The sequence below is a fragment of the Schistocerca cancellata genome, chromosome 4 (assembly GCF_023864275.1).
Source record: "Schistocerca cancellata isolate TAMUIC-IGC-003103 chromosome 4, iqSchCanc2.1, whole genome shotgun sequence".
Taxonomy (NCBI): domain Eukaryota; kingdom Metazoa; phylum Arthropoda; class Insecta; order Orthoptera; family Acrididae; genus Schistocerca; species Schistocerca cancellata.
In genome coordinates this window covers 880,995,926-881,009,013 of record NC_064629.1, presented here as the reverse complement: position 1 = coordinate 881,009,013, position 13,088 = coordinate 880,995,926, and the positions used below count along the sequence as shown (strand labels likewise).

The 13,088-nt window shown below is 45.9% G+C and overlaps 1 protein-coding gene across 1 annotated transcript in view; it reads left to right on the top strand.

Annotated features, from left to right (window-relative positions):
• LOC126185038 (dihydropyrimidine dehydrogenase [NADP(+)]) overlaps window positions 1–13,088 on the top strand; it is a 330,209-nt gene that overhangs the window by 214,905 nt on the left and 102,216 nt on the right. The window contains exon 14 of the mRNA XM_049927785.1: window positions 8,473–8,593. Within this exon, the coding sequence (XP_049783742.1) occupies window positions 8,473–8,593 (121 nt within the window). The remainder of the gene's footprint in view (window positions 1–8,472; window positions 8,594–13,088) is intronic.

The following is a 13,088-nucleotide window of genomic DNA, read 5'->3' as shown; positions in this document are numbered from 1 at the left end:
GCTGCACAACAGGACGAACAAGAAGAGGCCGCCACTGTTCATCCTGGCTGTCGAGTCGCCTCAAGAAGACTCCAGCCAAGATGGCAGCAAAGACGTCGGAATCTGCGGGTTAACTACCCTAGCAGGTTTCGACGTGACGATCGAGCCACTTCCGCCTGACCTCGACACGAAACCTCAGTGTTTTAAGTGTCAGAGAGAGGGCCACGTGGCAAAGCACTGCCGCTTCGAAGCAAAGTGCGCCAAATGCGGTGACGGTCACGACACCCGCGAGTGCACTTTGTGTAGAGACGACAAACCAACATGTGTTCGCTGTGGCGGCGACCATGTTGCCAGCTGGCGAGGCTGCCGGGCATTTTCTGCCCACATAGAAGACTGCCGCCGCGAGAAGCCGACGACAACGAAGAAAAGGAGAAGGAGGAGGAGGCGGAAGCGCGCCAGCGCTGAAACCCCAGAGCTGTCGAACAAAGCAGCAGCGCCCCGCCACAACGCGCGGCCGGCCCCTCCACCCGCCAGTGGCAGAGGTGGTTGGGGGGGCCCTTCGCGCGAGCAGGAGGGACGCCAAACAGCGCGGAGCAGCGGAGAGGAGAGAGCAACATCGACGCGAAGATGGAGGAAGCCGAGTCGCGTTTCAGGATGGCCCTCCACGCGGAAATGGAGGCTGCCTGCCTCTTGCTAAGGGAAGCATGGGCTCTCCACACGCAACGTGACGTGCCGACGGCACATAGCAGCGCGTCCACGGCCACGCAAACTGAAGATAGCACAAAGAAGAAGAAGAGGATGGTGATCAACCGCGCCAGCCAGACCACCGACGGCGCTTCAACCATCCCCACAGAAACCAGCGTGCGTGTCGATGAGGGCACCCAGACGTCGTCCAAACGGTACAAGCGCCATCGAGGCACCCAAACCGAAACGGCGGATGCGGAGTCCATCGGCACGCAAACCGAAATGGAAGCTATGGAGCCCACCAGGACTACATGGAAGCCATATAGGATCACAACAACGAGCAGCAAACCTCTCACTCCGAGATCTCCCTCTCCAGAGGTAGAAGACCTTGGAGTAAGTCGAATATTAGGCGACGCCCAAGAAAGTGGCCCCAGCACAACATCGGCCGTGCCACCGAGAAGACACCCGTGCTCTAGGGAGTACGAATATATAAAGCATTGGAAACCGAGATAGGTCCAATCTAACAAAATCAGAAGGTTGCAAACAACCAGCAGCTCCAGCCGGGTTTTGCAGGTTTTCCTTAGGCTGTAAGGTGAATACCGGAGCTGTCCCCCAATAGTTCCTGCAAACAAATTCCCAACTGGGAGAGACAAACCCCCACCCCCTTATACCCCAACCTAAAAATAAACAGTGCCAACACAGCATTCCTTAAGCTAAGGCCAAATAGAACAAGTTGTTCTGCAGTGGCCCGCCCACTACCACTCAGGTGCGGGAATGAAACAATAAAAAAAAAAAAAAAAAAACTCGAGGAGCAGTCTCAGGTCGCACCTGATGAAGGTCTCGAGCTACGTGACCGAAATATCGTGCAAGTACGACGCTGATATCCGGCAGAACACCCGACAACCCAAGATGTCTGTAGGAAACTTGTCTGCAGTACTCCCCAATGTTATTAACCTGTGTCGCCGAGGCCACTCATATGACAGATCAGCGAGAGCGTGCTCAAGCCACGAAATAAAACAAAAGTTTTAAGCTATCCAGTATAATCAGCTTAGAGTTATAAAATGTAAACCAACCAATAAAAGTTACCTTCTTTTGATTCTTTTTCTTACGATGTGTTTTGAGTGACGTAACATACAGTATAAAGACAGTTTTATTGAAATGATTAATTCTCGTCACCATGCTATAAGTTTTTCTTCTGTTTACAGACTGTTAACTGATAATGAACTGAAGTTAAAAAGTTGCAGCTGCAGCAGTGTAATGATTTTATTTATATCGAGTGTCCCTCCAAAGAGTCGTCAGGAGCATTTTCTCTGCTATTTCGGCAGATATTTCCAGTTTAGTTTCTGCAATGTGTAGCTGGACTCACCAAAAATAAATACTGCTCATCACGTCTTTCGGCGACATCCAATGTCTACAGAAAGTGTAACTTTGTTTCTCGTTACGTACAAAATTATTTTTAAAGCGGTATTTTAAGTGCCCATTCGTGACCATGATCCCACATTACTTATTGCGATACACGTTTTATCGATATGTATTAAACGGGATGTGCTGACTGCAACCGCATACAGCAGTGCAACTTAGTCCCTGCTGAAGTATTGGATATTCCTCACGTTTTAATTTCCTTGTTAATACATATCGATAAAAATAACATCGCACTAGACTAATCTGGGACCGCTACATCGAATGGAGCGTACCATGGGTAATGCTGGAATTCAATATGGTGTTGGCCCATCCTTAGCCTTCATGATAGTTTCCACTCTCGCAGGCATACGTTCAATCAGATGCTGGAAGGTTTCTTGGGGAATAGCAGCCCTTTCTTCACGGAGTGCTGCACTGAGGAGAGTTATCGATGTGGGTCGGTGAGATCTGGCACGAAGTCGGCGTTCCAAAACATGCCAAAGGTGTTCTATGGGATTTAGGTCAAGACTCAGTGCAGGAGAGTCCATTACAGGGATGTTATTGTCGTCTAACCACTCCGCCACAGGTGCTCGATCGTGCTGAAAGATACAATCGCCATCCCCGAATTGCTCTTCGACAGTGGGAAGCAAGAAGGTGCTTAAAACGTCAATGTAGGCCTGTGATGTGATAGTGCCACTCAAAACAACATGGGGTGCATGCCCCCTCCGTGGAAAACACGACCACACCATAACACCACTGCCTCTGAATTTTGCTGTTGGCAGTACACGCGCTGGCAGATGACGTTCACCGGGCATTCGCCATACCCCCACACTGCCACCGGATCACCACATTGTGTACCGTGACTCGTCACCATGTGTGGCTTATGAGCAGCCGCTCGACCATGAAATCCAAGTATTCTCACCTCCCGCCCAAATGTCATAGTACTTGCAGTGGATCCTGATGCAGTTTGGAATTCCTGTGTGATGGTCTGGATAGATGTCTGCCTATTACACATTACTACCCTCTTCAACTGTCGGCGGTCTCTGTCAGTCAACAGACGAGGTCGGCCTGTACGCATTTGTGCTTTACGTGTCCCTTCACGTTTCCACTTCACCATCAGATCGGGAACAGTGGTCCTAGGGATGTTTAGGAGTGTGTAAATCTCGCATACAGACGTATGACACAAGTGGCACCCAATCACCTGACCACGTTCAAAGTCCTTGAGTTCCGGAGAGTGCCCCATTCTGCTCTCTCACGATGTCTAATTACTACTAGGTCGCTGATATGGAGTACCTGGCAGTAGGTGGCAGCACAATGCACCTAATATGAAAAACGTATGTTTTTGGGGTGCCCAGATACTTTTGATCACATAGTGTAACTGAAAGAAATACTCAATGAGACAAAGAGAAATGACACTTTGACTCAGAGACAATAATTACACTAAAGTCACTGCACATGATGTTCGCTCATGGGAAATTTCATGTAGATGGTGATCATTCTCTCGTGATCATTTGTACAATTAAGTATATAAATTCAGTATGTGGCATCACATACTCTTCCTCTTCAGTACATCACAACTATTTGGCTAATCATACATTTAATACAGGGAGTCCTATCTCTGATGTCGAAAACTAAGGACACGAAACATCTTACTTTGGTGTAACACGACGGAGAAAACCTTCCTTAAAAGATTGACTGTCATCTGGACAGTCAGTTGCTCAACAGTTGCACGTCTATTCGCTCGTACACATCTCGGCAGCCGTTGTTCACCCACGTCATCTATGGCCCACGATGCAGAATAATTGCTTCAGCTCCAGTTTTGGACAGCGTCATTTTGCCATGCATTGTAAACTTTAAGAACGACAGCGCGCGAATAGTTTACGAACTAAACTGTGTTGGAAATGTTTCCACCCTTGGCACGAAAGACAATGATCATGCCCATTTTGGATGTTACGTAAACTGCTCCGATTCTGCATTATGATTACGACTGTACTGTTTTATGCGTCCCCCGATACTTATTACATACCCTCCTCTGCTAGTGCTGCCACCTGCCGTATGTGAGTTGTTACTGCACACTGACGTCGAACACGTGACTGGGCCGTGTATAAGGTTATCTGGCTATTCTGGGAGGAAATGGGGCTTGTTCCAGCAATCAGTGTGCTACGAACCGATCGCAAGGTTTCGCTATAGCACCATTCCCAATAGGGCCGTCTTAAAGTGTGCAATTAGTATCTACCTAAGGAGTGGGCGCACTTCCCCGGTCACCACCAAGCGACGTAATACTCAACGCCTCCTGTTGTTCTTAATCAGCAGTACCTAGGAGCGCTTTGCCAACACCATTCACAGTAACTGCTCTTGTGCCGCCAGCTGCGTCTGCCAGCTGCTGTAGCCCATTGCACGATACTTGCTTCCCGCACCCTCGGCAGGCCGCCTCAATTTTATAAATGGCACCTGTACTATAGAAGACGCCGGCGGCCATTTGCAGCAACAAGCATCAATACTCAAACTAAAGTTTTATTCGGTGGTTTTGATCAAGTTGCCGGCCGAAGTGGCCGTGCGGTTAAAGGGGATGCAGTCTGGAACCGCAAGACCGCTACGGTCGCAGGTTCGAATCCTGCCTCGGGCATGGATGTTTGTGATGTCCTTCGGTTAGTTAGGTTTAACTAGTTCTAAGTTCTAGGGGACTAATGACCTCAGAAGTTGAGTCCCATAGTGCTCAGAGCCATTTGAACCATTTTTTGATCAAGTTAGAATTAGAATATTATTATAATGAAGTTTTAATACCACCTTACAGAGTTTATTAAATGAAATATGCCCATGAGTGGGACATAGACAGGTGATTAACTGAAATACGCATACCAAATATTCTGTGAAATGATAAGAGAATATGGTGTGGCTGGGAGAAGTCACTGTAACATATTTATATGATACCACAATCACATTTATTCAATAAACATTACTATCTCAAATATTCCCTCTCACTTATCACGGAATGCTGGCATGATACAAATAGTATAATATCTAAGTAAACTTAGTTAAACATCCGGCTAACATGTGCCGTGAACCGACAATGACTGCCGCCTGCACATTTCTATCACATCATTTAGCCACACACACACACACACACACACACACACACACACACACACACACACACACACTAACATTCACTCTATTCATTTTATCTAACAGATAAAAGAGGAAGGTTCCCATACACCAAGTGGGACAACATTGGGAGAGAGCACATGGTTCCAACTGTAACTTTAATTCGGGCAAGTCCCGTCTTCACGTTTAACTATCTCCGCGAGTTTTATTGGATATTATGAAGGAACAATTAAATCACGCGCGTGAATTTACGTAGAAGATCCAGCTCGATCACCAAATGTGATTACGTCGAGCTGAAGCTTCTCACCAAGAAATGCACGGGGTCTGCGGACCACGTGTTACCAATCCCGCCACAATCAGTAGTCAATAAACACATTTAAATAAAATACACTTTGCATATAAACTTCACACTCACACTGAAATGCAAATTGAGCAATTCTGAGTATTACTCGGCAATGAGCGCCTGTTCACTCCCAAGTGTAGTGAACACAAATTCCCATGAAATTACTTGGCAAAAGAAATCATCTCCCTATCTCTCGTAACCGAGATGATTCTAGGAAATACCATAGTGGCTTTCCTCAGCAGGGAAGCTGCTTCCAAGTTCAAGTGAACATGGAATTCTAAATCTTCGGTAACTATCGGAGCGATAGGGCAGAGCGTCCTTACTCACCCAGGTCTTCCCAGCAACAACCCCGATACGGTCTCCCTCGTCCGGGTCCACACATCGTGGCCGCAAGGACTCAGAGATACCGCACACGGTTATTTGCCAACCTAACGAGCGTTAATGACGCGCATGGAGCTTATGCCTCTTTGGTCCAGTGCAGTCGCGCTCTACTAGATTCGAGGTTGGCTACACTTCCACTATGCCTATAGCACACCCACAGCCGACATCTCACGCATACCTCATAATACGTTCGCATTCACACATTGCAGACAATTACCATATCTAATATTAAAATGATCGTCTATATTTAAATAACCCTATCTTACTAATTATCATCAGGCTCTTCCCTGAGTGTCGGAAGGGCACTCAGGTGTCTTTAGTTGTGGGGTCGAGCCATGTAGCGGCTTACATGGAGCCGTTACACCATAACAAAAAAGCAATAAAAAATTGCTTATGTACGAGTAGTTGTAACCTGCCATCATCTTGTATCAACATGCACCAAGCCTCATCAGTCCATATATTGACACGAATTCAGTACAAAATGGTTGTCTCAATACCACACTACACTTTCCGATCTTTAAACACTTAGTCGCGAGGATCTCAGACTACACATATGATTTGTATATGACTGAGGTCACGCCTGGCAGACGCACAGTGATAACTAAGTGCGCAGATGATATGAATTCGATAGTAATTATTAACTGATATGCTACGTTTTTTATGTAAGTGACAAAGACTCCTCGTTTATTATATACAGGGTTATTACAAATGATTGAAGCGATTTCACAGCTCTACAATAACTTTATTATTTGAGATATTTTCACAATGCTTTGCACACACATACAAAAACTCAAAAAGTTTTTTAGGCATTCACAAATGTTCGATATGTGCCCCTTTAGTGATTCGGCAGACATCAAGCCGATAATCAAGTTCCTCCCACACTCGGCGCAGCATGTCCCCATCAACGAGTTCGAAAGCATCGTTGATGCGAGCTCGCAGTTCTGGCACGTTTCTTGGTAGAGGAGGTTTAAACACTGAATCTTTCACATAACCCCACAGAAAGAAATCGCATGGGGTTAAGTCGGGAGAGCGTGGAGGCCATGACATGAATTGCTGATCATGATCTCCACCACGACCGATCCATCGGTTTTCCAATCTCCTGTTTAAGAAATGCCGAACATCATGATGAAGTCGGCGCTGTCGGTCTCCAGTTGTGGCATGAGCCAGTTTTCCAGCATGTCCAGATACACGTGTCCTGTAACGTTTTTTTCGCAGAAGAAAAAGGGGCCGTAAACTTTAAACCGTGAGATTGCACAAAACACGTTAACTTTTGGTGAATTGCGAATTTGCTGCACGAATGCGTGAGGATTCTCTACCGCCCAGATTCGCACATTGTGTCTGTTCACTTCACCATTAAGAAAAAGTGTTGCTTCATCACTGAAAACAAGTTTCGCACTGAACGCATCCTCTTCCATGAGCTGTTGCAACCGCGCCGAAAATTCAAAACGTTTGACTTTGTCATCGGGTGTCAGGGCTTGTAGCAATTGTAAACGGTAAGGCTTCTGCTTTAGCCTTTTCCGTAATATTTTCCAAACCGTCGGCTGTGGTACGTTTAGCTCCCTGCTTGCTTTATTCGTCGACTTCCGCGGGCTACGCGTGAAACTTGCCCGCACACGTTCAACCGTTTCTTCGCTCACTGCAGGCCGACCCGTTGATTTCCCCTTAGAAGCATCCAGAAGCTTTAAACTGCGCATACCATCGCCGAATGGAGTTAGCAGTTGGTGGATCTTTGTTGAACTTCGTCCTGAAGAGTCGTTGCACTGTTATGACCGACTGATGTGAGTGCATTTCAAGCACGACATACGCTTTCTTGGCTCCTGTCGCCATTTTGTCTCACTGCGCTCTCGAGCGCTCTGGCGGCAGAAACCTGAAGTGCGGCTTCAGCCGAACAAAACTTTATGAGTTTTTCTACGTATCTGTAGTGTGTCGTGACCATATGTCAATGAATGGAGCTACAGTGAATCTATGAAGTCGCTTCAATCATTTGTAATAGCCATGTATATTGGATATGTTAACATGGTTGACACGAGGGCAGTGTGCTCTTAAATGAAACGATTAAGCATTGACGCACCTCATAGTGAGGCATCACTGGAGAATGGCAAAACAAACCGAAATCGGGGTCATGAATAAATTCATTTAAAAACTGCCCAAGAGGGAAATGATACATTATAGAAGAATGAGTTAAATCGGATACATCCATGTTAACTGTCTCTCATACTAATTCGCTTCATACGGCCCGGTTCAAAACTCATTTTGCCTGAACACAGAACTGAGAAATGTGACGAGTAGATTAAGACACTGGACTATATTAGAGTGGAACGGGATTCAAATCCCTGCCTATCCATAGAGTGATTTCCCTAAATCTATTATGGCAACTCCCGTAATACGTGTGAAATGGACACATCTGATTTCCTTACCCAGTTCGAGATTGTGCTCTCCAACGACCTTATCGTCAACAGGACATTAATCCTTAATATTCCTTCTTTCCTTTTTATTTTACTTATTTATTTATTTTTAACAAACAACAATTTTCCACTGCTAGGCAGTGAGCCAGCTGAGTGACTGACGCTTCTCTGCCCCAGGATCCGAATTTGGTGCGCAGCATTGCTACGTGGGTGAGAGCCGCTGTGAAAATTCCGTTCTTCGTCAAGCTGACGCCCAATATCACCGACATCGTCAGCATCGCCAGAGCGGCTTACGAAGGTATGTCATTTAGACCGTAATTCGTCTGCATACAGCTCTTTGCTGGAACGTGGTCTGTGTTGTAATGTACGCAATGTGGACTGAAGTCTCGGGAAACGACACTGAAAACCCTATGTGTGATGTCGCACCAAGTGTACACAGTTATACATGCTGTTCCAAATACGTAGGACTGAAACTATACGCACTGCGGACGATCCGAATCTCAGTATTTTGTGATACCAATGCTTGGAAAATATTTCAGTCGGTACGGGCTATGCTTTGGAAACTGTTTGTTTCTTAACAGATAGCTGCTAAACTGTTTACAATTCCTGACTGATTCTCGAATACTGATCATTACTCGTTACGGGAACCTGCAGACATACGTGGGGCGTAGGGATGCAGCGCCTGGGAGTCGAGCGGATGTAAAAAGGAAAGTCCTGCGAAACGTTAATCGCCGTGCTTGGAAATTTTCGACAAACAACATCGTTAAAACCGCAGAGAAATGGCGAATAATCTCGAGAAGTAAGGGTTCACATAGTAAAATTTGAGCATATACTGTTAGATCGCGACGTAGAAGATTCGTCAATAAGCCTGTAAAATGCTCACTTTCGAAGATCAGAGAGTAGATTGTGCTGGAGGCGAAGCAATTATACCTAATTCATGCTTGCAAAATATTGTAACATCGAAAAGTGTGCAATGACAAACACGCGAAGTTCGTTCAGATAACTTACTGGAATGCAGCCGGGTGACGTCGTCGAACACCGCCGATATTTCGACAGGTGACCACCCTGTCATTATCGAGACAAAACTGCAGCAAGTGAGCTCTGTGCAAGTGAACTTAAAACCTCGGGTTGCACAGCAGTTCCGGAAAGAAAGACACGCGCGCGCGCGCGCTTGCACACACACACACACACACACACACACAACTGCAAACACTAGTGCCACCACACAAACAAATGACCGATGCCAGAAGTTATCGACAGTAAAAATTGATAAACAACGGATGAGATAGCATCAACTCTGTCCCTTTGATTATTGTAGAGGGAGAGAGCAGGATTCCATGCAGAATTTAAGCAAAAACCTCCATCTCTATTCACAAGGTTACTTGCTAATTTAATCACAATCGCTTTGTTAATAACACTATGCCGGAAGCTGGAAGTGCACGCCAGAATCTCAGTGTTATTAATGCCTTAAGATGACCGGTGCCAAAACAATGTTGTGCAACAGCCGATTTGCTCGCTTGTTGTAAGCGTGTGTGAAGTGAGGCTTATGATCACTGCTATGGTCCTCCATGGTCCTGTTAGTCTGACCAATTTGTGACATGGCACAACTGCAAGGGATACGGTAGAATGGACATAGTGAAAGACATCAGACGTGCATTGTGCTATCGACCAACCATGAGCTGGGTGAGTGATGATAATACCGAGTTGGCACGGCCTTTCTGCCTTGCGCATGGAGCATCTCTAACAATCCTGGTCTTATTTTGCAGAAATATGATGTGAAATGTGTTTACCGACCTCCAGCTAAGAGTAGGGTCCTCTCAGGTTCCGTTAAGGTTCAAATGGCTCTGAGCACTATGGGACTTAACTTCTAAGGTCATCAGTCCCCTAGAACTTAGAACTACTTAAACCTAACTAACCGAAGAACATCACACACATCCATGCCCGAGGCAGGATTCGAACCTGCGACCGTAGTTCCGTTAAGGGTGATCCTGGTTTGCGTAAGGCGGATATCTATCGTATTCCTTGGGGCTGTGGCATGTCATATACTGTCAGACTATCAGGACTGTGGGGGACTAATGTGCTGAGCATAAGCGTCACACACGCTTACAATAGCCGAGTAGATTCGCTATTGCAGGACATTGTCTTGGCACCGGTCCTAATATGGAATCTACATCTACATGATTACTCTGCAATTCACATTTAAGTGCTTGGCAGAGGGTTCGTCGAACCACAATCATACTATCTCTCTACCATTCCACTCCCGTACAGCGCGCGGGAAAAAGAACACCTAAACCTTTCTGTTCGAGCTCTGATTTCTCTTATTTTATTTTGATGATCATTCCTACCTATATAGGTTGGGCTCAACAAAATATTTTCGCATTCAGAAGAGAAAGTTGGTGACTGAAATTTCGTAAATAGATCTCGCCGCGACGAAAAACGTCTTTGCTTTAATGACTTCCATCCCAATTCGCGTATCATATCTGCCACACTCTCTCCCCTACTACGTGATAATACAAAACGAGCTGCCTTTTTTGCACCCTTTCGATGTCCTCCGTCAATCCCACCTGGTAAGGATACCACACCGCGCAGCAATATTCTAACAGAGGACGAACGAGTGTAGTGTAAGCTGTCTCTTTAGTGGACTTGTTGCATCTTCTAAGTGTCCTGCCAATGAAACGCAACCTTTGGCTCGCCTTCCCCACAATATGATCTACGTGGTCTTTCCAACTGAAGTTGTCCGTAATTTTAACACCCAGGTACTTAGATGAATTGACAGCCTTGAGAATTGTACTATTTGTCGAGTAATCGATTTCCAACGGATTTCTTTTGGAACTCATGTGGATCACCTCACACTTTTCGTTATTTAGCGTCAACTGCCACCTGCCACACCATACAGCAATCTTTTCTAAATCGCTTTGCAACTGATACTGGTCTTCGGATGACCTTACTAGACGGTAAATTACAGCATCATCTGCGAACAACCTAAGAGAACTGCTCAGATTGTCACCCAGGTCATTTATATAGATCAGGAACAGCAGAGGTCCCAGGACGCTTCCCTGGGGAACACCTGATATCACTTCAGTTTTACTCGATGATTTGCCGTCTATTACTACGAACTGCGTCCTTCCTGACAGGAAATCACGAATCCAGTCGCACAACTGAGACGATACCCCATAGGCCCGCAGCTTGATTAGAATTCGCTTGTGAGGAACGGTGTCAAAAGCTTTCCGGAAATCTAGAAATACGGAATCAACTTGAGATCCCCTGTCGATAGCGGCCATTACTTCGTGCGAATAAAGAGCTAGCTGCGTTGCACAAGAACGATGTTTTCTGAAACCATGCTGATGACGTATCAATAGATCGTTCCCTTCGAGGTGATTCATAATATAATAAAAAAGAAAGATTCTGGCATGCACTTACCAGCTACCGCGATAGTGTTATTAAAGGAGCAGGTGAGATTTAATTACCGAGCGACCTTGTAAATAGAGATGGAGGTTTTTGCTTACATTCTGCTTAGAATCCTGCTCCATCCCTTGTCAAAAAAACAGAGGGACAGAGTTAATACTATCTCACCCGTTGTTTGGTAATTTTCACTGTCCATGACATTGGTGTCGGTCATCTTTGGTTGTGTGGTGGCGCTAGTTTTTACAGTGTGTGTGTGTGTGTTATATTTCCAGAATTCCTCTGCAAACCAAGGTTTTAAATTCAGTTGCACAGTGCTTATTTGCTGCAGTTTTGCCTCGAAAATGATAGGCTAGTCACCCGTCGAAGCAGTGACGGTAGTCGACGACGTCACCCACTGCACACGCCGCACGCTATTACAAAGGCTCCACCAGCTTGAACAGTCCCGTGCTGACACGCATGGTTCATGAATTCATGAGGTTGTCTCCATACGCGCACACGCCCATCCGCTCTATACAGTTTGAAACAAGACTCGTCGGCGTTGAGAGGCCCAGGCGAGGTGTAAGACTTCGTGTCGTGCAGTCATCAAGGGTACACAAGTGGGCCTTCGGCTCCGAAAGTCCATATCCGTGACGTTTCGCTGAATGGTTCGCACGCTGACACTTGTTGAAGACCCAGCACTGAAATCTGCAGCAATTTGCGAAAGGGTTGCACTTCTGTCAAGCTGAACAATTCTCTTCAGTCGTCCTTGGTCCCGTTCTTGCAGGATATTTTACCGGCCCCAGCGATGTCGTAGATTTATTGCTTTACCGGATTCCTGATATTCACGGTACACTCGTGAAATGGTCGTACGGGAAAATCCCCACTTCATCGCTACCTCGGAGATGTCGTGTCCCATCGCTCGTTCGCCGACTGTATCAACACATTCAAACTCACTTAAATCTTGATAACCTGCGATTGTAGTAGCAGTAACCGATGTAACAACTGCACCAGACACTTGTTGTCTTATGTAGGCGTTGCCGACCGCAGCGCCGTATTCTTCCTGTTTACATATCTTTATTTTGAATACGCCTGTGCCAGTTTGTTTGGCGCTTCAGTGTAGTTTCAAGGAGTATCAACGGTGATTATCACAACTGATCTTAAAACATTGCTAGAGCCAAATTACAAATGCAATTCAGTCCTTAGTCGGATACAGGTTTTTTTGTCATCGCTTATCGCTTCTTTCACGACTGACGATTTTTTTTTATCACTATGGGACTTAACTTCTGAGGTTATCAGTCCCCTAGAACAACTACTTAAACCTAACTAACCTAAGGACATAACACACATCCATGCCCGAGGCAGGATTCCAACCTGCGACCGGAGCGGTCACTTGGTTCCAGACTGCAGTG